Source organism: Myotis brandtii, unplaced genomic scaffold (genome assembly GCF_000412655.1).
Source record: "Myotis brandtii unplaced genomic scaffold, ASM41265v1 scaffold151, whole genome shotgun sequence".
NCBI classification, from domain to species: Eukaryota; Metazoa; Chordata; class Mammalia; order Chiroptera; family Vespertilionidae; genus Myotis; species Myotis brandtii.
The window spans coordinates 1,871,399-1,894,825 of record NW_005355461.1 but is presented as its reverse complement, the minus strand read 5'-3'; the positions used below and the strand labels follow the sequence as shown (position 1 = coordinate 1,894,825).

General features: G+C 46.0%; 1 protein-coding gene across 1 annotated transcript in view; it reads left to right on the top strand.

Annotated features, from left to right (window-relative positions):
• Window positions 1–23,427, top strand: part of IMPG1 (interphotoreceptor matrix proteoglycan 1) — a 126,352-nt gene that overhangs the window by 88,087 nt on the left and 14,838 nt on the right. Inside the window, exons 13-14 of the mRNA XM_014535814.1 lie at window positions 7,209–7,741; window positions 10,330–10,549. Coding sequence (XP_014391300.1) covers window positions 7,209–7,741; window positions 10,330–10,549 — 753 coding nt within the window. The remainder of the gene's footprint in view (window positions 1–7,208; window positions 7,742–10,329; window positions 10,550–23,427) is intronic.

The following is a 23,427-nucleotide window of genomic DNA, read 5'->3' as shown; positions in this document are numbered from 1 at the left end:
TAACATCTTTGAGCATTCTTATAACCATTATTTTGAACTCTGTATCTAGTAGTTTGTTTGCTTCCAGTTCTTTTAATTATTTTTCTGTATATTTCTTCTGTTCTTTCATTTGTGACATGTTTCTTTGTCTCCACATTTTGTCTGCTTCCCTGTATTTGTTCTATATATTAAGTAGAGCTGCTATGTCTCCTGGAATTGGTAGAGTGGCCTTGTGTAGTAGGTGTCCTGTAGGGCCCAGTGGCTCAGCGTCTCTAATCATCTGAGCTGGGCACTCTAGGTGCACCCCTGTGTGGACTGTGTGCACAGTTTTGTTGTAGTTGAGTCTTGATTGCTGTTGGTGTCACTGGGAGGACTTGACCTCCAGGCCAATTGGCTGAGAGGACCAGCTGCAACTACAATGGAAGAGCTGATATACAGGAGACATCCCTATGGAGCAGGATTTGCTTCAGTGGGGCTTTGGTGCTCACTGAGTCTGCCCCTGGAGTGTGTCACTTGTGGATGTGTAGATTTGTAATATGGTGTGGTCTGAAGCTGTCCACCAGGTGCACTGGCTCTGGTGTGTCCCAGGAGGTGCAAAGTCCACCAGTGCCTGGGGCCACCTGGCAGGAGCTACAGAGAGATCTGTAGATGGCTGCTACTTGTATATGGCTAGGAAGTGCCCAGGTGAAGACCAGCTGTGAGTAAGGCAGGCTGGTGCTAGTGCTGGGTCTTGGGCCTTTTATTGATAGGTTTGGGGCACACTGACTCCAGCTGCTGCTTGTTTAAGAGATTTTTAGCAAAGTCTGAAACCTGAACCAGGACAGGCCATTCATATGGAAAAGCAGTTGCAAACAGCTTGGGTAGGGCTGCAAGTTGGATGGGACAGAGTCTCAGGGACTCACCAGGGTGGAGAAAATAGTGTGGGCCATGCTGATGGAAACTCAGATATGGCTTCAAGTTAGCTCTGTGGTTGTGGAGGTCCCAGCACAGGAACAATGACCCCTGTGAGCACCCTTGTCTTAGAGAAAACTGCCCCTGAATTCTTGCCCTGATGCCAGAGAATCCAGTTCCTTCCCATATGTCCTTGGATTCCCCCAAAGCCACCACCCGGTGCTGGAGCTCAGAGGAAGCGGGACCTTTTATGTTTGTGTGTGGGCCCTTTAAGAGGAACACCTGGGATTCCAGCAGCCTCCATGTCATTCAGCCACAATCCCCGCTGGTTTTTACAACCTGAAGTTACAGGAACTTCTCTTCCAAGCTCTGGTACCCTGGGCTGGGGGTCTGGTGTGGAGCTGGGACTCCCTTGCTTCTCATGGGAGGTCTTGGAGATATCTCTCCTGATTAAAAAAATGGCACATGTGGGTGTCGAACCAACCCGTTCCTCTCCTTTGCCCCTCTGCCCCTCCTACTAGTCTCAATGTACTTTCTTCTTTACTTCTCTAGTTTTAGGACTTCCATTTAGCCAGCTTTCAGGCAGTTCTGAATGATGGTTGTTCTGCATTTTAGTTGTAATTTTGATGTGGTTGTGGGAATCAGCAAGTACCGGCATTTACCTACACTGCCATCTTGTTTCTCTCTAACCCAGCACTTTTAGAAGCCAAGCCCCCAAGTGTGGGTAGGTGCCGTGGGTCCTCCTGGGCCCTGTTTCTTTGTTGCCTTATAGAGCTCTGCATACCTGTGGCCAAGCTACATGGTAACTCGACCCTGCTTTGTGGCCAGCCAGAAATGCGATGGGCAGAGCCTGAGGGGTACCTGCTATCCTGCAAAAGAGAAGCCTCTGTGTGTTTCTGAGTGGGGAAAGTGCTGACCCTCCAAGTGCCCCTTCTGCCAGCTCTGAGTCCAGGGGACCCAAAGTCTCAGGCCTTCCTGCAGCACTTGAGCAGCCAGGAAATCAGTCCTTGCCTCAATGTGATCTGGGTGGTGCTTCCCAGCATGGGCCCCAGGGACCCAGTGTGGCGCACCCTCCTCTGGGTCTCAGGTTTTGATCCAATCAATTCACCATTTTGTTCCTTTTAGTGTGATGTGTCAGGCCAGCTCCCCTCAGACTGGTGGACAGGATGGACACACTCAAGGCCATTGCCCCTGTCAGCAAGATAAAGGATAAAGGCTGCAGGCATTACTCACAGAACCAAGCACTGTGGCAAGGCTGCTGGGCATTTGCAAGTGGGTTTAATAGGAAAAGTGCATTTTGAGCAGAACTTTGATGGGAGAGCAGGGCTTTCCCAGGTGGGACAGGGAGAGGGCGTTCTGGGTTGGGGGACCTCGGGCAATGGCAGACAGGCAGACAGGCCGGGATGGGACCAGGGGGGGCTCCTGGTGTGGGCTAGGGCAGGGGCTCAGATACACGTTTTCCACCTGCCCCGCAAAGCACCAGGCTATGGAAATGGACATCTCCAAGAGTTTGATGTGCAATTAATTTCCGCTTTGGATCTCTGAACTGGAAAAAAGGCTGGTCTTCCAAGAACCTTCTGATTCTGTCCAAGGGTTCAGCCTGCACCGTCTGGTTCGGAAGCCAGGCCTGCTGCCCGCACACGTTTTGACTGCTGCTCAGAATGTCGCCCTTCCTGAGCTTGTCCACCGACAGCAGCCAGCTGGCGGCGCGGGCCTTGTTTCTGATGCTTCCGAGAGGTTTTGTGACCAGTTGACGCTGGTTTCCTCAGTCACTTTCCACTATCACCCAATGGGGAAGTGATGCAGCCATTGTGACTCCACTTTAGAGACGAACTTGATCCTGAGGGAGTTCTTAGAGTGCCAGTATCAACAGAATGGGCGGGACAGTGAGGACAGCCCTCAGCCACTGGCCTTGTTGATGCCTGCAGCCCCTGAGCCTCTGACTTCCCAGCCTTTCTGCCAGTCCCCATCCAGGATTATCCCCTCACTCAGGTGGTCTCAAGAAAGCAGAGCCACACAGACTTGGTCTGGCTTTTGCACATCCAGCTTATGCCCCCGCCGTGTTTGCTCCCTAACACACTCTTCACAGTCCACAACGTCCCAGGGCTTTGCCTCACCTGCCGCTCACTCCACCGCCCTCCCTTACTGAGAAGATAAGGCATGAGACATGACTGTCCTGCCTTGGAGGAGGTTTCTGTCTGGGCTTGCAACTTGTGGATGTGGCAGAATGAATGAAAGGGGAATAACGGGAGGCACCCACATGATGCTTGTCCTGTCTCCTTCCAGGCACCCATTGCACTCAGACCTGTGTGGTTGGTACGATTTATGTTTTGGGCTTTGCCTGGCCATTTCATCCCAGCCCTTCCAAGTTCTGAAAGGGCATATGAGCAGGGTAATGAGACCAGCCAAGGCACTCATGGCTGTGGAGTGGGCAGGTTGTGCTGGTGGCATTCATTTAAGAGGGACAGTCCTGGTATCACACAAGATGTGTGGGCACTCTGGAAAGGCGTATGTATCCAAGCTGTTTTTCATAAGGCCTTGGACAGCAGCAGATCAGAGATTTCAGGTGAACAGCAGGGGGTTATAAGAGGACAGTTCTGCTTGGAAATGTCAGGCCTCCAGCGAGATGTGAGTGCTCCCCACTCTCTGGGCATGTGTGTGGGCAGCTCCCATTACCAGGGCTTCTTCTGGGAAGGGCTGTCGAGGCTGTTGGACTCCTAAGTCACCTCCTGGGAATCCAGCTCACAGGAGGCCTTCAGCAATTTTTTAATAACCCGTGTCCTTTATCCAGTTTATACAGAAATGTCTGTTTTGAAACTCCCTTCAGAAATCTCCTTCTCTTTTAAAGTGTGCCTCTTCTTTCAACTTTTTGCAAAGTCATCGTTTGGAGCCAGTAGGCAGTGCGTCAGCCTGTGGACTGGCCTGCTCGTATGCCTTCTGGATGGGGTCTGTCTTCAGCCGGTGTCTGTCAGGTGTAGAAGGAACCAGCTCACACAGAGTGAGGCCGCAGAGGCCGGCACTGTGACTGTGTTGATTGAGCATCTTGGGCAGACATATTTTGCTTTTGTCTTGAACCATCAGTGTGTCACTCTACAGTCCCCAACAATGGAGTCACAGTCATAAATGAATTCTCGAAGGTTGCACCTGCACATGCTCATCCCGATGACTTACATGGAACTTTGGGGAGGCTTAAAATGTTGCATTTTGCCAATTTGTGATTTATATGAACTTTTTGTCTTAGGAATTAACATGTCATCCCTCTTTTGGGTATATTTTACTATTTTTTGGCTTCTTTGTGTATTGATTGAAATGAAAGGTCCTCTAACACATTCTTCAGTGCCTCCATCTTTATAAATTAGAAATCAATATTCCTTTTTCTCCCCATAGAATTTTCTTAATTCCTTCGAGTTTTCTTCCTTTTAAAAATCAAGTTCATGGTTTATCAGCCAAGTTAAGTTCTAAGGGGTTGTTTATTTTGATTCCCATGTTAAAACTCCCAGTTGATGAGTGTATATTCACTGTTTTTTGTTTTTTGGGGTTTTTTTTTGCATTAAGCAAGTGAATAATTTTCTGAAAAGTCTATTTTTTGAAGTACTGGATTATCTGGCACAGACCTCAGCTATCTGGGCACTCTCCTGGCCTTTGCAGATACACGGCTCCCTGGTCTTTTGTGAGGAACTCTATGGGCCCCTGCCCCACCCTTCCCCAACCCTCACAGCTCTCCTGTCTGAGAGATTTCTGTTCAGTTTTCCATTTGTCTGGTTGAGGAAGATGTCTCGATGTGCAATACTATAACCACAGGAGGCACTGACTTTTCCAGGGCTGTGAACCCTACTGTGTGACCAGGTCTCTTAGATATAAGCACATATGGGACCTGTTGGCCTATGTTATGTGATTTGAGGGCACAATGCACTTTGCACCCCGCCCTGCACTGTCCTTTTCTCTTTAAGGTTCACGTGGCAATGGACACTTCACTGTGGTTTGGGAGGCCCTCTCCAAAGTGGCTCTGTGAATGGCCTAGGGCAGTAGGACATTCTGCTGCAGGTCCCCTCTCCTTTGGGGAGGCAGAGCTTGCTAAAGCAAGGTTTTAACATTGGCAGCAAGCACACGACATTTCTCTTGCATCAGTTTCAAACTGGAATTACATCCTGGATCTCAGCAAAGCATGATTTTCTTCTGTGAGGCACAGCACAAGACACCACAGGAGACACAGGATGAGCACGACATGAAACCCACCACCACCCTTTGTAATACTTATTATAATTTTTTTAAAAAGAATAATAAAAAAAATAATAATAAAAAAAAAGAATCCGATGAAAATGTAATTACTTAAAATACATTCATAACTAGTGGTAAGATTTAGATGATACTTTTATTTCAAAGGAATTGACGATGGCCTTGGTAGTTTCAATATCAAGCCAAGAAAGAGTAGGAGTCTTTTCAAATCACATTTAGATAGTGCTGCTAGATTCAGCAAAGAAAAATACAAGCTACCCAATTAAATTTGAATTTCAGATAAGCAACAATTAATATTTTAGTTTGTGTGTCCCAATGGGAAGCCTATATTTTATCTAGCAACCCTACATTTAAATAGCCAACTGCTCTTATCAGGAAAATAATTTGGACAGGTTTATTTTGGATGTGAATGATTAATGTCAAGTTGCCACAGAGTTAGAAATTAATTTTTATTGGTTCGTGACATAATACAGGGAACTATTTAATCTGGCTAATGATAGACTGGGTGGTTTAAACAACAGAACTTTACTTGTCACTATTCTGAAGGCTTGGAAGTCCAAGATCAAGTTGCCAGCTGTTTCCTGGTGAGGACCCTCTTTCTGAGGGCCTTCTTGCCGTATCCTCACATGACAGAGAGAAAGGGAGACAGAGAGACAGGAAGAGATCATTTCTCTCATGTCTGTTCTTACAAAGGCTCTAATCCCAATAATGTCCCAAATACTGTCACACTGAAGATCAGGGCTTTAACAGATGAATGGGGGAGGATACAAACATTCAGTTGATGGCAACGGATTTGAATAAAACTGCAGTGTGAATGCAGAGAGATCTTGGCTGTTAGAAACATCATTTCTCACAGTTGACTGGATTATGGGTGGACACATCCAGGCACCCTCCCCAGGTTAGAGAAAAGAGGGTGCTTCTCTGAAAGCTATGTACAATTCACCAACAGGCAGGTTTTATTTTAAGAAACTAACAAACCTAATATGATTCTATCTCTCAGAGCTGTTTATCACTTAGAATTTCAGTTAGGGTGGTTGCACTCTAGTAAATTAGCTGACTGAGAGTCCAAAGATTATATCTGCACCCAGACAGTTCATTCATCATGCTTAACATTTAGATTTCAGTACAGCTTCCCCACACATTTGCCAAAATACCACTGAAGTAATCTCAGAAAGCTCCCTGTTTTGATCTGTCTAATGCCCTAAATATTGTCAGTGATCCTAGATTTAGGTTTATTGGAATATTTTAATAACCCACCAATCTCTTATCTGATAGTTTCATTTAACCACTTTTCATAAACATGTATTGATTTTAATTTATCACCAAAGTGGGATTGGACTTCAGTAGTTCAATGTGTACTTACCTAAGAAAGCAATGCAAAATCGTGGTAAAAGTTATCAAGGTATAATCTTGTAAAAGTGACAAAACCTTTAAATATTATCAAAAATTTAGCAAGTTGTATGGTGAATATAAAGTTCAAATTATATGTGTAACCAACACCTTTACTCTTTCAATATCATTTTGTAAATTGGCAAGCTATGCAGTCAGATTATACAGTTTTGGAAAAGCATAATTTAAATTTTAATTGTTAGAACCACTAAAATAGGATAACTAGAATCCCCCCCCCCAAAAAAAAAAATACAACTGAAAAAAAATATAGGCTTGCATAACTGGGAGGTAAATAAAATGTCTGGCTCAAAACTGCACAGCTAGTTGACTAGGAATTCCAGGTGGGGATGTGGGATGCAGATATATTCAATGCCATTTGTGGTTCGGCACCAGCTGGTGACCTAGTCAGCTTTTACCACCTGGTTCCCAGATATACTGTTTTGGGCTGAGTGTGATTCCAGAAATTCTGGGTAAATGGTTATCTTTTAGTCTCACACATGTAGAAGTTTTGGGCCTGAATAAAATGGTTTGGGGACCCACCTGCTGTCTCCATAGGTCTTAGACATAGGGTTGCCTGCCCCTTTCTGTACCAATTTCTTTTAAATATGACATTAAGTCATTGATGTAAATGTTACTTTTTAAAAGTTATCTTTAACTTTGGATTTCTTTTCTATTCTTTGGGGGAATGCTTGGATGTAATGAATTGGTCTCAGGAGCTTTCTCCATGGACAGTTCTTTGTCCTCACCTGCTATGGCCTCTACCTCCCTATCAGAAACTCTACCTTTCTTGGCTGCATCAAGCATCTTCTCTCTGACTGATCAAAGTGCCACAGACATAATGTCTATTGACCAGACACTAACCATCCCCACTGATGATTACTCTGCCATCAGCCAATCAGCTCTGGAGATTTCACATTTGCCTGCATCTTCAGAAGACAGCAGGTTGAGCACAGGCAGCCAAGATATAGCCCGAGACTTAGAAGAAATGGACCTATCTAATCCTCCTGCCTCCTCTGAAGTACCAGGATTCAGTGGATATGTTTCCACCCCAGACCATTTCTTGGAGAATACCACTCCCGGCCCAGCTTTACAGAATATCACCGCCAGCTCTGTGACCATCGCCGCCGAGGGCCAGGAGCTGGTGGTGTTCTTCAGCCTGCATGTGGCTAACATGCCCTTCTCGGACGACCTGTTCAACAAGAGCTCTCTGGAGTACCAAGCTCTGGAGCAACGATTCACACAGCTGGTGAGTAGGCACTACTTACTATTCTCTGTGTCTCTTCTTTTTTGTTGTTGTTGTTACTTGATACTATAATCACAGGCTGTCTTGAGCAATGCTGGTTGGAAAAGGCAAGCCTCTGATGTGGCTGTCGCTGAAGGCATTCAGCTAGAGTGTTGAGATGGATTCAGATCCAAGAGGCAAGTGAACTCGCTGGTGGACACATGAGCAGACATTGCCACCCAGACTCCTGGGAACAAACTTATACTGAACAACCTTCCCTTATAGTTTTTCCTAATTTAGTTTCCCAGGAATAATACATAGCTATTCATTCTGAGCTTTGGATTTAAAAGCAGGATGAGTAGACTTTCCCCAAGTTATAAAGTCACTGTTTTCCAGGCTACTGACCACGGGGCTCTAAGCTATGAAGGTCCAGCACTTTTTTTTCAGTCCCCCTTCAGTTTTTGTTTTTAACTAAAAAATGGTTAAATTGCCGAACCAGTTTAGCTCAGTGGATAGAGCGTCGGCCTGCGGACTGAAGGGTCCCAGGTTCGATTCCAGTCAAGGGCATGTATCTTGGTTGCGGGCACATCCCTACTGGGGGGCGTGCAGGAGGCAGCTGATCGATCTCTCTCATCAATGTTTCTAACTATCCCTCTCCCTTCTTCTCTGTAAAAAATCAATAAAATATATTTTTTAAAAAATGGTTAAATCATCCATGATCCCAAACAGAGAAAATGAGATGATGGCATATACCTGTGATTATAAAACACCCCCCAAACTCATGTTTGTGTTGTTTCTACATGTGGGATAAGAAATGCAAGTACAGTAAGAAATGCTGAATTTCTGAAAATGACAGAAAAATATTTGTAAGCTTCACATAAGTTAAATTGTTGTATAAATTAAAACCACATAAAAACTAATTCTTCAAGTGAACTTTAAAGGAAGACTTTGTGCAGTCTAACCCCGCAGCACCACCCACCATGAGGTGAGTAGATAATTGGGTTAATCTCAGGGAATGGGCTCCAAGTGGACCTAGCACAGTGTATTCCTTAGGGTACATGCCGAGCTGCCATAATGAAGAAACCAACAATATAGTAACTTAAATAAGATACAAGTTCATTTCTCTTTCACTTGGTGGGTGGGACAGCTCCACTCTACACCATCCAGGAACCCACATTCCTTACATCTTGTAACTCTGTCAGCCCCAAGGGTGTTTCCTCATAGTCAAAGCTGGGTCACTATGACCATTTCCACTTGTGAGAAGGGGAAAGAGAGAAAGCCCAGGGGAAGCAATTTCCTAAACAAGTGATACCAAAGTTGCCCACATCTCTTCTATTCATATTCCATTGGTGGAAACTAGTCACGTGGCCACACCTTGCTGCAAGGGAGGCTGGGAAATGTGGTCTCTAGCTAGGCAGCCTCTTTTTCATGAAAAAGAGGATGGATTTTGGAGAAAGGAGCAGCTAGTCATTTGCACAGTAGGTGAAGACAGGGAATTCCCCCCAGAGCTAAGACACAAAGAATGAATTCAAAGTTAAGTAGGCAAAATCAAGAGAGCCTAAATTGGGAAAAGAAGTTCCAAGCTCTGTGTAAAATTTCATTTCATTTTTTTTTTATTTTCACAATGACCTTGAGGCAAGGGGAGTGTATAAGAATGGGGATCAGGGTCATAGTCAAAATTCTGGTAAGGAACAGGGACGAAATCAAAGCCGGGCAGGGCCGTGCCTGGGAGGTTGCAGCTTGCACCTGTGTGCTCCCTGGGCTCATAGGTGTCCAGTTCATGGATGAGTGGCTCACTTTCTGGGCCCAGAACAAGGCAGGTATTGCTGAGTTTCAAACATTTCTGAAAAGAGACCTCAAGGATGGCCATGGCTCACAAGTGGCAGGTGTGGAAGCCTGAAGTACATTGCCCTGGGGCTTACTTTTATATTATTCCATTATAGTTTGGAAAAGGTTCTTAGGGAACCACTTTCTCATCTCCCTCACCATTCAGATAAGGGCACTGAGGTACAACACAATGCTAAGTATCTCAGTGAAGGTCACACAGCTGGTTGGGAACATTCCAGGGCTGACTGCCAGTTCCCTGCTATTTCCACCGTAACCGCGTTTGTGTTGACCGTGAAACACAGCCTGCATAAACAGACAAGCTGATGTTTAAGCTGTTGTTTGTTTCAATGGGTCATTTCAAGCTGGTTGCTTCCAAATAGATAGGCCATTTACACAGGCGTAGGGCAGTCTACTCCTGAGCTCAGTTTGGAACATGTTTGTATTTACTTGGATTTTTTTTAAAAGCAAAACTGAACTTGGCATTTCTGCTTTGCTGATAGCATTGGCCTGGTTTTTTAAAATCCTCTGTTCTCACAATTCATTCTGAACAAAACCACTGCCCATCCATCTCAATACACAGACAGAAAGGTGGAAATGTGGGACATAATCACTGCAAATAGATCATTAAGTAGTGGTGTTCTGGTCTCCCGTTAAATCCAAACACACAAAAATAAACAAATAAGTGGAAATGTATGCCTCAGATAATGAGAAGTGAGTATGAACGGAATTAGCAACAGCTGAGTGCTTAGAACATACTTATGAGTAAACCATCTTTTATTTTGCAGCTGGTCCCGTATCTACGATCCAATCTTACAGGATTTAAGCAACTTGAAATACTTAACTTCAGAAATGGGAGTGTGATTGTGAATAGCAAAATGAGGTTTGCTAAGTCGGTGCCCTACAACCTCACCAAGGCCGTGCAGCGGGTCTTGGAGGATTTCTGTTCTGCTGCAGCCCAACAACTTGATCTGGAAATAGACAGCTACTCTCTCAACATTGAACCAGGTAAAAGAATTCCATTCAGAAGTGGGTGGGAGTTTAGGGGAGTTTGTTTGTTTGTGTAAACTTGCAGCTCGACCTTGAGGTCACAAAAATCAAATTAAAATCACACTTGATAAAATAATCGTTTGGAATCTATGGATCACCTTATGCAAAAGGTAGAGTCCTAAGACATGCAGGTTAAATTTTTCCTACATCAAAAAGCAAAGAACAAGTGCACCTCCTGCTACACAAACTGAGAGCTTTAATTTCCCATCAGAGCAACACTTATGCAGAGTTTAAGAGCTTTTTTAAAATATAATCCACAACCAAACTAACTTACGTTTTGCTAAATGCCCAAAACACCTTCTCAGGGAACCGCAGCAACCTGGGGGATTCCTACCTAAGAAAGCTGCCAGTCATGGTTAACTACGGGAATCACCTCTTCCTAGCACAACTCAGGATGCAACTGAACCAGCATCCTGAGAGGGGACATAATCATTCGACCAAAATGCAAACTTGTAAAAAAAGCCACATCGCCCATCATGAAAGAAAGAAGAAAATAATGTCCCTTCCGGTTTCTGCACCCTAGATGAGCTTCCATCTCAGATCAAAACAGAGTTCGATATGAAGAAAACTCTTAAAAGATATGGGGGCTCAGCCCAAAGCTCCACAGTAGAAAGCGCACATTTGTTCGGGTGAGAAAGCTGTATAATTGCCATTGTGACCAGCTGTGCCCAAAGTAGGAACTATTTCCACCATTAGTTTCAAAATTCTGTTTTCTAAACAATTGCAAAAAATGTTTTGTTTGTGCTTTGTTTTGTTTTGTTTTGTTTCACTCCCTGGAGTGCAAGGGTCCAAGGCTCCACATCTACTGCCAATGCAACCCGCCAGTCAGGCTACAAACAACGCCTCCTGATAGGCTATGAATTAGTAAAGTGAATCTTGAACAGCCTCTCTGGCTTTCTGTGGACTAACAATGAAGGCAGAGAGAAAGGCCTTGGGCAAAATCCAAACAAAAAGGCTCAATTGGGAGACACTTATCTTTCACTGAGCAGAACTTGGTGCAACTTTAAGAAAATTGCCTCCTACCTGGTAAACAGGTTCATTAAAATGACAGAGTGCCCTTAGGCACTAAACCTGGGAGTGTTTACCTCTGAACTGGGTGGCTGAGCAAGCCCTCTGGCTCCCCTAAGAAGTCAAAGGCCTCCTAAAGGCTAATAAAATATTGCCTCTCCCCATGGAAACTTTCTCAGAACTAAGAAGGAGCCAGGGGTCCTTGCCAGCTAAGACCAGGAGACCAGTTTCTTCCGCCAATTGAAAATGATAACAGGGACGTGTATAGGGAGAACTTGGAAAGCATAAGGGAGGTGAGGGCCCAGCCGCCCTCTTCCTGCCTCCTTCCAGGAGCTCAGTTTACTTACAGACCCATCCCAACAACATGAGATAGTAAATGTAGGGAGCCAAGTTGCAGTGGGGAGAATGCAGGTGCTACTGTGGGGACAGGCTTCTCAAAGTAGGCCCACCTAGTGGTGCCTTAGAAAGAGGCCAGGGGTGTGGAAGGGACCCTGGTGATATTGAGAAAAATCACAGAATGCCATTGCCCTTGGAGGGCTCCTGAATGTGAATCCTGTGTGCTAACAGCAGCACTGAATTTTCACAACTGGAAAATGGAAATAGTAACAGGTGTGAGGATTAACTAAAATAATAGAGTCGTCCCTCCATATCTGCCAGGGGATTGGTTCCAGGACCCCCAAGGATATCAAAATTTAAAGATGCTCAAGTCCCTTATATAAAACTAGGGGCCCAGTGCACGAATTCGTGCACCTTGAAAGGAACTGTGGGCCATGAGGCTGCAGTAGGCACAGGGTCGGGTCTCGGCCCATCCTCCACGCCCCTGCCCAGCCCCTCCCACCACGGCCCCGGTCCCCTGTCTGCCGCAGCCCCACTCCCACTGCTTCCGCTCCCACGCGCTGATGGCACTGGCCCCGCTCACACCCGTTAAAGACACGAAGCTGGCCCATCCTCCACGCCCCTGCCCGGCCCCTCCCACCACGGCCCGGGTCCCCTGTCTGCCGCAGCCCCACTCCCACTGCTGCCGCTCCCACGCGCTGATGGCACTGGCCCCGTTCGCACCCGTTAAAGACACGAAGCTATTGGGGCCGGCAATGTCAGTGGTGCGAGCAGCAGCTGCTGCCCTGATCGCTCCTCAGGAGCAGGGGAAGGTGGAGAAGCCCTCAGGGGTGATCAGGGCCAGCAGCCACTGCTCCCACCCGTTGATGGCACCAAGCAATCGGGACCGGCGCCAGGCACTGGCAGCAAGTGCAAGCGGTAGCTCCGGTGCTGGCTGCAGATGCAAGCGGGGCCAGCACTGGCAGTGAGTGTGAGCAGCAGCTCTGGCACCATGAGCAGGTGCGAGCGGCAGCTGCCAGCCCCGATCTCCCCTCAGGAGCAGGGGGAGGTAGAGAAGCCCTGAGGGGCAATAGGGGCCAGCAGCCGCCACTCGCACCCACTAATGGTGCCAATCGATTGGGGCCAGTGCCAGGTACCGGCAGGGGGTGTGAGCAGGGCCAGTGCAGGCAGCAGGTGCAGGTGCCAGGTGAGACCGCAGTGCATGGGAGCAAAGAATTTTTAGTAACCACCAGAGGCTCTCCCCAATGACAGTGACTGTCCTTGGTCTGACGCCCCCATTCGCCTGCTCCACCATCCTGTCACGGCCGATGCACACCATGTTCCACGCATGCCCCCTAGTGGTCAGTGCATGTCATAGTGACTGGTTGTTCTGTTGTTCCACTGTTCTACTTGCATATTAGCCTTTTATTATATAAGACTAGAGGCCCCGTGCACGAAATTCGTGCACTGGGTGGGGGGGGTGTCCCTCAGCCTGGCTTGCGCCCTCTCAGTTCGGGAGCCCTCAGGGGATGTACAACTAACGGCTCAGGCCCACTCCCCCCAGGGAGCAGGCCTAAGCCGGCAGTTGGACATCCTTAGCACTGCCACGGAAGTAGGAGAGGCTCCCACCACTGCCACTGTGCTCACCAGCCATGAGCCCAGCTTCTGGCTGAGCCGTGCTCCCCCTATGGGAGCACACTGACCACCAGGGGGCAGCTCCTGCATTGAGTGTCTCCTCCCTGGTGGTCAGTGAATATCATAGTGACCAGTAGTTCCGCCATCGGGCTGAAATTGGCTCTCCGACATCCCCCAAGGGGTGCCGGATTGTGAGAGAGTGCAGGCCAGGCTGAGGGACCCCACTGGTGCATGATTGGGGTTGGGGAGGGACCATGGGAGGGCTCCAGGGCATGACCGGCCCATTTCGCTCAGTCCCAATCGTCCAGACCCCAGCAGCAAGTTAACCTAATGGTTAGAGCATCTGCCCCCCTGGTGGTCAGTGCACATCATAGTGACTAGTTGACCAGTCGACTCTCTGTCCCCTGGTGGTCAGTGCACGTCATAGCGAGCAGTTGAGTGGCCTTAGCATATCATTAGCATATTACAAAACAATAAGCTGTCATCCACCATCATATAACGTGGTAATGTCCGAAAGTCAGTCCCTGCTCAAAGAATCTTCCAATGTGGCCAAAGAGGGACACCTTAGAATGATGCTGGGATCAAAGCTATGCCTTGTTCATTCAGAAGGACTTTCTAACGAGCACTTTTCTGATAGGCTGCACTTGGTTGCAAGTTCCTGTGAGTCTGGGAATCACTCAGTGAGCCCGTAATGAAGAAAGCCCTGAGCTTTCCTTTAAATTCCATTCCATTGAGGCCTGGTGCCTGAGCAGAAAGAGAATGTAGTGGTTGAGATTAATACAGAGACTTCTAGTCCCTCTGGGCTGGAGTTGGTGGTGAGGGCTGAGCCTCCTGCCACACCCACGAAGACAACCAGCACTGGTAAAGAAACCGTTATTCAGTGGTACTTGTTAAAGACTGTCTTGGTAGGTGTAGGTTCCCTGCAATGGGATCTTGGGGTGAGGGAGGGTGAATGGACTCAACTTTGAATACAGCAAGTTGGAATGGGGGGTGGGGAGGTTGGCTAAACTGACCTAAAAGGATTCTGGAGGAAGGGAGGTCAGGGTGATCAGACATCACCTGGGGGATGTGGAGGATGAGGAACCTGCTGAGGTATTGAGGGTGATCAGATATGGAGGGTGGGGGTGGGGGCATTCTAGCTAAACCAATTTAGCAAGACTTGCTAAAACTGAGCAATGAAGAGACAAACACGGAAGACCAAACGTTGAGGCTGAGTGGGAAATTTCAGGGGGGGCTGAGTAGACTTTGATCAAGTAGACAATCTTTGTCAACACCAGAGCTGAAGAGGAGGGCACCAGCCACCCAGGTATCAGTGGCAGTGGTACAAGCTACCATTGGGTGGCCACCCAAGAGTGAGCCATGGTCAGGGACCTACTCAGATACAGACTCATAAACACCCCCACCATCATTTTCACATTATTCACAGCTCCTCCTCCCTGTTTATAGCCTGTTCCAATCCAGGCAGAGACAGACCAAAATCCCAAAACACTCACAACCATTGCTTCTGAGCAGAGCTAATTAACTTCTCACTTCTATGAATCTTCAGAGCTTATAAAACTTCTTGAACCTGAAATTTAAAATGTCGTTCTAAAATAAACCTGTGAAGTGTTTCTAACATCAGTTCTCCTGTCCAATTTTAGTTTGGGGAAATATGCACAAAATTAGTATTTTGATTATGGAAGAAATGGGTGTCTAGATTTTAAAACAAGAAAAAATATGCAGATAATTTTCAATAGCTTTTTTCCCCTTTTCTAAAAATAATCTAGAACATGACAGATCTTTTGCTCCTAATTTTTCAGCGCAACTGAGTGACCCAGATGTTCTCCTTCCGGGATATATTTGAGCCTAAGCTGTCATGGTGACTGACAATCGAGCTGATTAAAATGTCCTCCGAGTACAACCAACTTATCATGCTGCCTCTCAGGTTCCTGGACCCTGAATGAAGATAATTACTTCAGATTCCCAGAGAACAAGGATTCAAATTCTAGTTTACACAGCCCCCGACTCTCTCCCTGGCGTGGTCTTTTCAGCGGTTAAGACTTGGGTTGGCGCATGGCAGTGCCCATCCCCCAGCATGGAGTAACAGAACTCTGAGGGGCACTGATCATCAGAAACCCAGACAATACCAGAAGGTCATTTTAGCAAATACAAGAAACCTCCCTGATCTAGATTCTATCTTGCCAGTATTTTGCTTGAACTCACTGGCGTTAGTCCAATCTGTTGAGAAAACTCTCCTTGAAAGAGAATTGAGAGGGGAAATCTTTAGAGAGAAAAGGAGCAGCTGCTGGAAATACTGTGTGTCGGGCATGAATGCCTAGCTTTATCTATGGGAGAGGACCTAGAATCTCGAGAATCTATCCTTGGAAAAGGGAACGGCATCCTATAATTTTAACCCTTTCCCAATCAGGATGGCCAAATACAGCAACACTGAGTTCCTGGGTGGCTTACTCCTTGGCCCTTTTCTTATCACCTTCTTGGGAGAAAACGGAGATTAGCCCTAAAACCATACAACACTGGAGGCTCTCCCACCTCATGTCCACTGTCCCCCTAGCCTGGGAGCTGCTGTCCCTAACTATCCTGTTGTCCCTAACAACCCTTGTCAAAGAATAACCCTCAAAATATGAAAATCATGAGTTTCATACTGATAGTGAGCATATGTTAAAGTTTATTTAACTAACTGATAAGGGAATTATTAGGTTGACAAATCTGATTTAAAGAGTATATGGAAACAGAAAAATTTAAGTGCTTTCATTAATTTTTGTTGGGGTTTTTTGTTGTTTGTTACTAACTGATAAGGGAATTATTAGGTTGACAAATCTGATTTAAAGGGTATATGGAAACAGAAAAATTTTTTTAAATGCTTTCATTAATTTTTGTTGGGGTTTTTTTGTTGTTTGTTTGTTTGTTTTAGAGAGGAAGGAAGAGTGAGAGAGAGATAGAAACATCATTGAGAAACATCCATTGGCTGCCTCCTGCATGCCCTACTGGGGAGAGAGCCAGCAATTCAGGAATGTGCCCTGACCAGAGATCCAATGGGTGAGCTCTTGGTGCATGCATGGGTCAACGCTCAAACACTGAGCCACACCAGCCAGGTGAAACAGGAATTTTATATAGCTAGAGAACAAAGGAGAATTATGAAATACGATTGTTAAGCTGAATACAAAACAGAAAATACAATCATTGTAGGTTATCTGTTTTCTATAACTTCTAACTTTTTAGAGTTGTAAAATGCCATAATCAATAGTAAATGATAAGTCAAACAAAGTTATTGCCTCCTAGGGTAGGGCTCAGCCGAGTATTTCTTAAAGAACTGGATAGCAAATACTTTAGGCAAAATTGGGGATATTATGAAGTGGTAAACACTGAGAAACCTAAAAACCATACTGAGCTTGTGGGCTGTGAAAGAGCAGACAGCTGGCTGGGTTGGCCCATAGGTGATCCCTGTTTACTGAGGGGACTGCTATTGCTCTAGCGTGACATTGAAGATCATATGGTCAGCTTTTCTCCTTCATTTCCAAATGTTGGATGATTTTTCCTAAACCATCAAAGATTTCTCAGCCTCTTAGTCCCTCTGGCCCTTGTCTTTGCTGTTATAGAAAAGTTAGACAAGTAATTAATAATGCAACCGTAATTTGGATCTCTGTTCATTCAGACAGTCAGTAAGCACTTAGGGATCACCTGCCAACAGTCAGGCACTATTATAGCCACCAGGACCCAAAGGTGAATGGAATGAAATGTCTATCAAGAGAAAAATGCACATACACAAAAAGCTATAATACAGTCTGCTAAATACTATAGTCAGGATATGAACAGAAAGGTTATGAAGCACAGAGGAGAGAGCAATTAATTCTACAGAGGCAAGGGGATGCCGTGGCAGGCTTCCCAGACAGATGGCAATATGGAGCAATGATACCTGGGTATATGATGATGGGGCCCAGGCAGAGAAGGGTGGGGGGAAGATGCAGATATTTCTGGGAGAGATAGAGTACTTCAGTTATTCCACTGTGATGGCAGCTTTGGATACACAGCAGGGAGGTATATGGGAGCTCAGCCTAGAAGGAAGGACGAAGCATGCTAAACCAGCTCATTTAAAGCCAGGTTGTGATGCCCGGCCGGTGTGGCTCAGTGGTTAAGCGTCAACCTATAAACCAGAAGGTCATGGTTTGATTCCAGGTCAGGGCACATGCCTGGGTTACAGGCTTGATCCCCAGTAGGGGGCATGCAGGAGGCAACCGAAAAATGATTCTATTTCGTCATTGATGTTTCTCTCCCTTCCTTTCTGAAATCAATAAAAATGGTAGTTTGTTTTTTTAATAAAAATAAAGCCAGGTTGATTACCATGTTTCTCTTTTATTAGTGTAGATAAAGCCAGGTTACCTAAGAGCTCCTGCTCAATCTATTTGCATCCACTTAGGTGTGCTATTTTCCCTTTAAAGTTGAACTTTAATAAAATTTTGTAAAACTCAAAAAGTCTTCAAACTTAATACTAAACAGTCCTTAAAGTATTCTCAAGATTATAAAATAAAAACATATAGTTGTTTATCATTCATAAAATACTGCATATTTGGAAGATACTTAGAAAAATATATAACTAATAACAAAGGGTACATAGATAAATTCCTTTTTTAAAATGTTTAAATGCAAACAAAATTAAGCAAAAATGAATACACTATCTTAAGGATACAAAAATACTCCAAAAATTGTTCTTTTTTGTTTTTTTTTTTTGGTAGGGGGGAGGTGGACCAGTTTTAAGAAAATGGACATTAGATCAGCTGACCTCTGGTCTATAAAGTAGATGTCTAGAGGCCAGAAATAAGGCCAGGACTGAAAATATACATTTGGGAAAGTATACATTTCAACTACACAACTTGAAAACTGAGAACAGGTGAAAAATGGCCCAGGGCAATGTGTAGAGCAGGAGGCAAAGAGAACTGGGAATGGAACTCTGAGACTGCCCCACACTTAGTGGGGAAACAGGGTTGTGGGGGTTGAAGAGAGCAGGAGAAGGTGCTGCAGAAAGACACGTCAGCAATCTCTGCCACTGTGAGTGAGCGTGGATGGAGGTCAAGTTGACAGCTCGGAGGTCATTGGAACACTTTGCAGAAGAAACCCAGTGGAGCGGCAAGGGCCGGCTTTCCGTGAGGTTGGGATGAGATGGAAAATGAGAAAGTCAGCCTGCCCTGTCCACCTCCTGTCTTGCAGCTTGGAGCAGGGCTCCCACCCTCCCGCCGCGACTGGGAGGCGGGCCCTATTTTCTCTGATGGTTACCTCTCAAAAGAATGGCGCCCAGGTGCTGGAGAAAGACGGTCCTGGACAATACTGTCAGGAAGCTTAAAAGAGATGAAAGGGGCAGAGAATAAATGGGCAATTGCAGGGTTTCTAAACTAACTACCTGCTGTAAGAAAAGGGAGTCCAGGGCCCGGAGTCCGAAGAAGCCTGTGTAAAGCTTAGTCAGGCTGAGGGGAATGTCTGACAGTCTTGGTCAGAAGGATTAGCATTTCTTTTCTACACCCCAATTGTATTACATTTACAGGCAATGCCAGGACAGACCCATTGTTCAGTTCCACTTACAAATTTGAAATAAAATCCAATCCAGTGTTTCTCATTTCTTTTCTTCTGGCCTAAGGTCAGGGTGGAAAAGGGGTTTGTGGTAGTCATGCGGGGAGGAGGGAATAGTCTTCCATGACTAGTTCTGGAATAAAAAGAGGAGAGATTTTGAAAATTCTCCTGAGATTTCTAGGTGAGTGTCATTCCACATTCAGAGCAGCATCTGAATTCCCAGCTGCGCGTCCTCTAAATGAGGGCCGGCCATCAGTTCAGCCGAATGGCATCTGCAGAGGTGCCGGCATGTGGGAAGGGACACACTGTTATTCCTGTGTGTGGCTGGCTGTTCACCTTTTGAAAACTCCCTGAATGAATAAATCTGTGATATAAAAAGTATAAACCAATGTTAGAACTATCTGTGATTTATCAACTGAAAGCCCAAATAAATCACGGCTTGTTCAGTATTCTGCCAGCATCCCTGGCAACTAGAGCCATCGTCCCTTGAGGCTGCTATGAAAATTCTTCAGAAGCATGTAGGGCTTTCATTCCAGTTAGCTGTGCAGGTTGAAGATTTCAAATATGCAAAACTACTTATTCTAGCTGGTTCTCTCCTTGAATTCCTAAGAAGCCTCCTCAAAAATGGGCAGACTGCAAAGCTGGCGAGTAGTAAACATTGAAATTAATTACAGTCGGCGTCTAAGATGCTTCCAGCCAGAATGTGGATAAACAATCATTTTCTCTGGAAAGTTGCATAATTTATAAGATTCCCGTTTAGTCACCAGCTCTGAAAAGGTGATAGATGTCACTCATCACAATGATGACAACAAAAACAATAATAGCTTCTATTGACACTATTTTTAATCTTAATAACTACGTACAGTAGGGACTATCAGTCCTGCCCATAGCACAGCTGGGAAAGCTGGGACTCCGAGAAGGGTGAGCGCCTTCCCTCTGATGGGTCACACGGTCAGCACGCACTGCAGCTGGGCCTCGGCAGCAGTGTCCCGTGCTCCCTTCCGCTCTATCTACTGCCTTTTCCTAAAAAGGAGTCTTATCCACCCTCCGGCTGGGTAGACAGAGGCTGTTTAATCTATTTAGAAAAAGTGACAACACCTTTCAGTTTAATTCATCCTCCATGAATTGTTACGTTCTATAATTCACCAAGTGAAATTTCCTATAAAACTTCATCACATTCTTAAAATGCCAAATAAACAAATTAAAAACAAAGAAAAACCAACTTCACTCTTAGAAACAATAGTCCCAAACTTCCAGATGTCCCCTTTATAAGTACAGGTAGTAGCTTGTTCAATTCCACAAATACGTATTCATCTCCAGTCACATGCGTGGTGCTGTCGTTGAATAATTATTCTCCCTTGAATCCTACCCTTCAGCAATAAGCCAAAAGCAAAACATTTTTGGCCAATCATAAAATAACATAAAATAATGAAACAATAACTTAAATGCAGATTTTCTAAGTGGTTTTAATCATTGCATTCATTGCATCAGCAATTCTGGAGGGACTGCCAGCATGATGGCTAACGCTCTTGCTGTCTTTGTTCAGGTACAACACCTAGAACTGGAGGGATATTAGTGATCACCTGGCTTAAATGCCCCATTTTATAGAAGGGACTAATGAGACCTAAAGATGCTAACCTACACTCCCACGGCCACCGAGCCTTCCCACCCAGGGTGCTTTCCTCCAGGCTTCAGCGTTGACAGCAGGGATAAGCCCGTTCACTCCCTCTGCAGGTGCAGTCAAATCGCAGAATGTTCTCGGGTCTGGAGAAAGTAAGCCCCATGGGCCTCTGTGCAGGGTGAGTCCCTGCCTTACGTCTCAGGTGAGCCTTCAGGAGAGGGTCGCGTTGATTCCATCACTAAGCAGCTCGCCAGCGCCCTTGTTAAAGGGAGATTGAGGCATGGAGACTGACCACCGCTGGGCTCCAGGCGGTCTCAGGTGAGCCTTCAGGAGAGGGTCGCGTTGATTCAATCACTAAGCAGCTCGCCAGCGCCGTGTTACAGGGAGATTGAGGCATGGAGACTGACCACGGCTGGGCTCCAGGCCCTTTTGCCTTCAATAATATTGGTTAATTAAAATATTGAAAATTATATCTTGTGACTATGCTGGTATAGAGAAGAATATAATCCAGTTTGAATTACATTAAAATTTTTATTTTAAAGTATTTAAAGCATGTTGGTGAGCCCCTAAACGTATGGTGGGCTAAGGCTGTGAGGCCTGCGCCCACAGATTAGCATTGATGGGGAATGTGTAGGGTTGTCATTCTCTGATGGCCCAGCCCAAGGAATGGCCCCTCCGCTCCTCCCCACCAACGAAACCGCCACCGGGTCAAGCCTTGGTTCTAAGTGCGGGGCTGGGGAGGCAGGGCCGCACCGCAGCTGCCCCGCGGCGGTCAGAAGCGCGCACGTGGCCGGGTTTGTCCTGGCGCTGACTCGCGGGAAATCTGTTCGCTCCATCCTGGAGCGGTGCTTGGTGTCTCCGGGCACCACGGGCAGCGCTTTCGCCTGCCTCGGAACTCCAGAGCCCTAACTCGGCCCTTTTGAAATGGGAAAAGGTGATCCAGGAATTCCCAGCACATTTCCCCCACCAGCCAGACCTGCCCTGCGCCGGTAATCGCGCAATAATAATGCCTCTATCAGCGGCCCCCGGGAGCTGCCACCGCGCCAAGTCCTTCCAGACCTCACTCCCCTTCACCAATGCGCACCGCAAGGTGGCTTTTAAGGAGACAGAAATCGGACTCTTAAAATTTCATCCCCTGAATCTACTACTACTTCTTTTGCTATTGAGCGCCACCTAGTGAACACTAGGTTTCATTACATCGGAATGAAATAAGTCCACAAAGACCCAGTAGGCCGGCAGCCCATAGTCCAGGGGAAGCCCGAGTTACAGGCAAGCTGGGCTGAAACCTGCCCTGGGACAGACCGGCCAACAGAGATGCTTCACTTCCTGGCAAACTCCTAAGTGTTGAGAAGGATGATAAAAGGACAGAGAATGACAACGTAATGGCAAAGGAGGATAAAAGGGCAGGAAAGCAATCCACACACAAACTCAAGGTGTAGAGCAAGGGAAGGGAGGGGGTAATGAACTGAAGTTGGTGAAATGCAGACTTGAGACCCTCGGAGGCCGATTTTCAGGCCTGAGAAGCATGAGAGCACTTGGAACCGCAAACAGGAGACTGGAAAGACCGTCTTAGACCATCAGGGACCTATGGCCGCCCTGAACAGTGAACTTCTTGATGGCCAGGACTATCGTCTTTTAAACTGTAACTGTAAAATGCCTCGAAATGTTCCCTGTAGGCAGGGACGTTCATTTGAATGCTTTTTTATCACGTGATGGAGAGCTGAGGGACATGCATCCTCCCTCTGTCAGCCAAGTGGAAATGCTCTTAAGGACCTGTGAAATGCAGACGGAAGACAGTATAAAAGCAAATGCGAGGGAGAAACTGATACAGAAAATGTACTTACACTGGAAATCTCAGAGCAATGCAATATTTCCAAGCCCCACATGCAACTCTCTCGTTTCCAGCCATCTGCATTGATGTCACAAAGGAATAACAGAAACAAATGTGGAGCCGCTGTGGTGTCAGACTGTGCTTTCCACAAGGAAACAAGAAACATTCTGCCTCAGGAAGGAGTGGTGGCAGACAATGGTTCCCAGCTGCTGTTTAGTTGGGAGAGCCTTCATTTCAAAGGAAGCGTTTGTGAAAGTCTGATATGAAAACGAATGAGGGTGGAGATGCTGGCAGTGGCTGGGCAGGACTCACTGTCCCTGGCCTCCGTTTAGCCCTTGGAGGCCTGAATTTTCTCCTGAAAACCCCATATTTGGTCCCAGATCTCCTTTTAGCCCTTGGAGGCCTGAATTGCCTCCTGAAAACCCCATATTTAAAAGCCACTAGAACGATGTCAAAGCCAAACACTGTAAACAGACATACAGGTGATAATCTTGAGTTACACTTTCTAGTTAGAATGGGCTTTAATTTTCAGTGATATCGACTTTGAAGGGTTGTTGTGAATAACCATGAAGACTTGTTTAAAGTGTTCAGCACAAAACTAAGTCATAGTTAAGAATTGCAAAATAACAGTTGAAATTAATATTGGTTAAACTTCTATAATGTTGCATGTTGCTTTTACTGATGTCAAATTGGTCATTCATTTTATACATAAAATACACAGGTGATTGCAAATGATATTAGTTTAAATAAGCATTTAAAGATGTTTCCAAAGTTGTGGGGCGTGGCTACAGTGTTTTGGCCAGGTTCAAGCCTCGGACTAATGAAAGGACAGGGTCCTCTCATTGCCACGTGCAAGTCCCAGCTGGA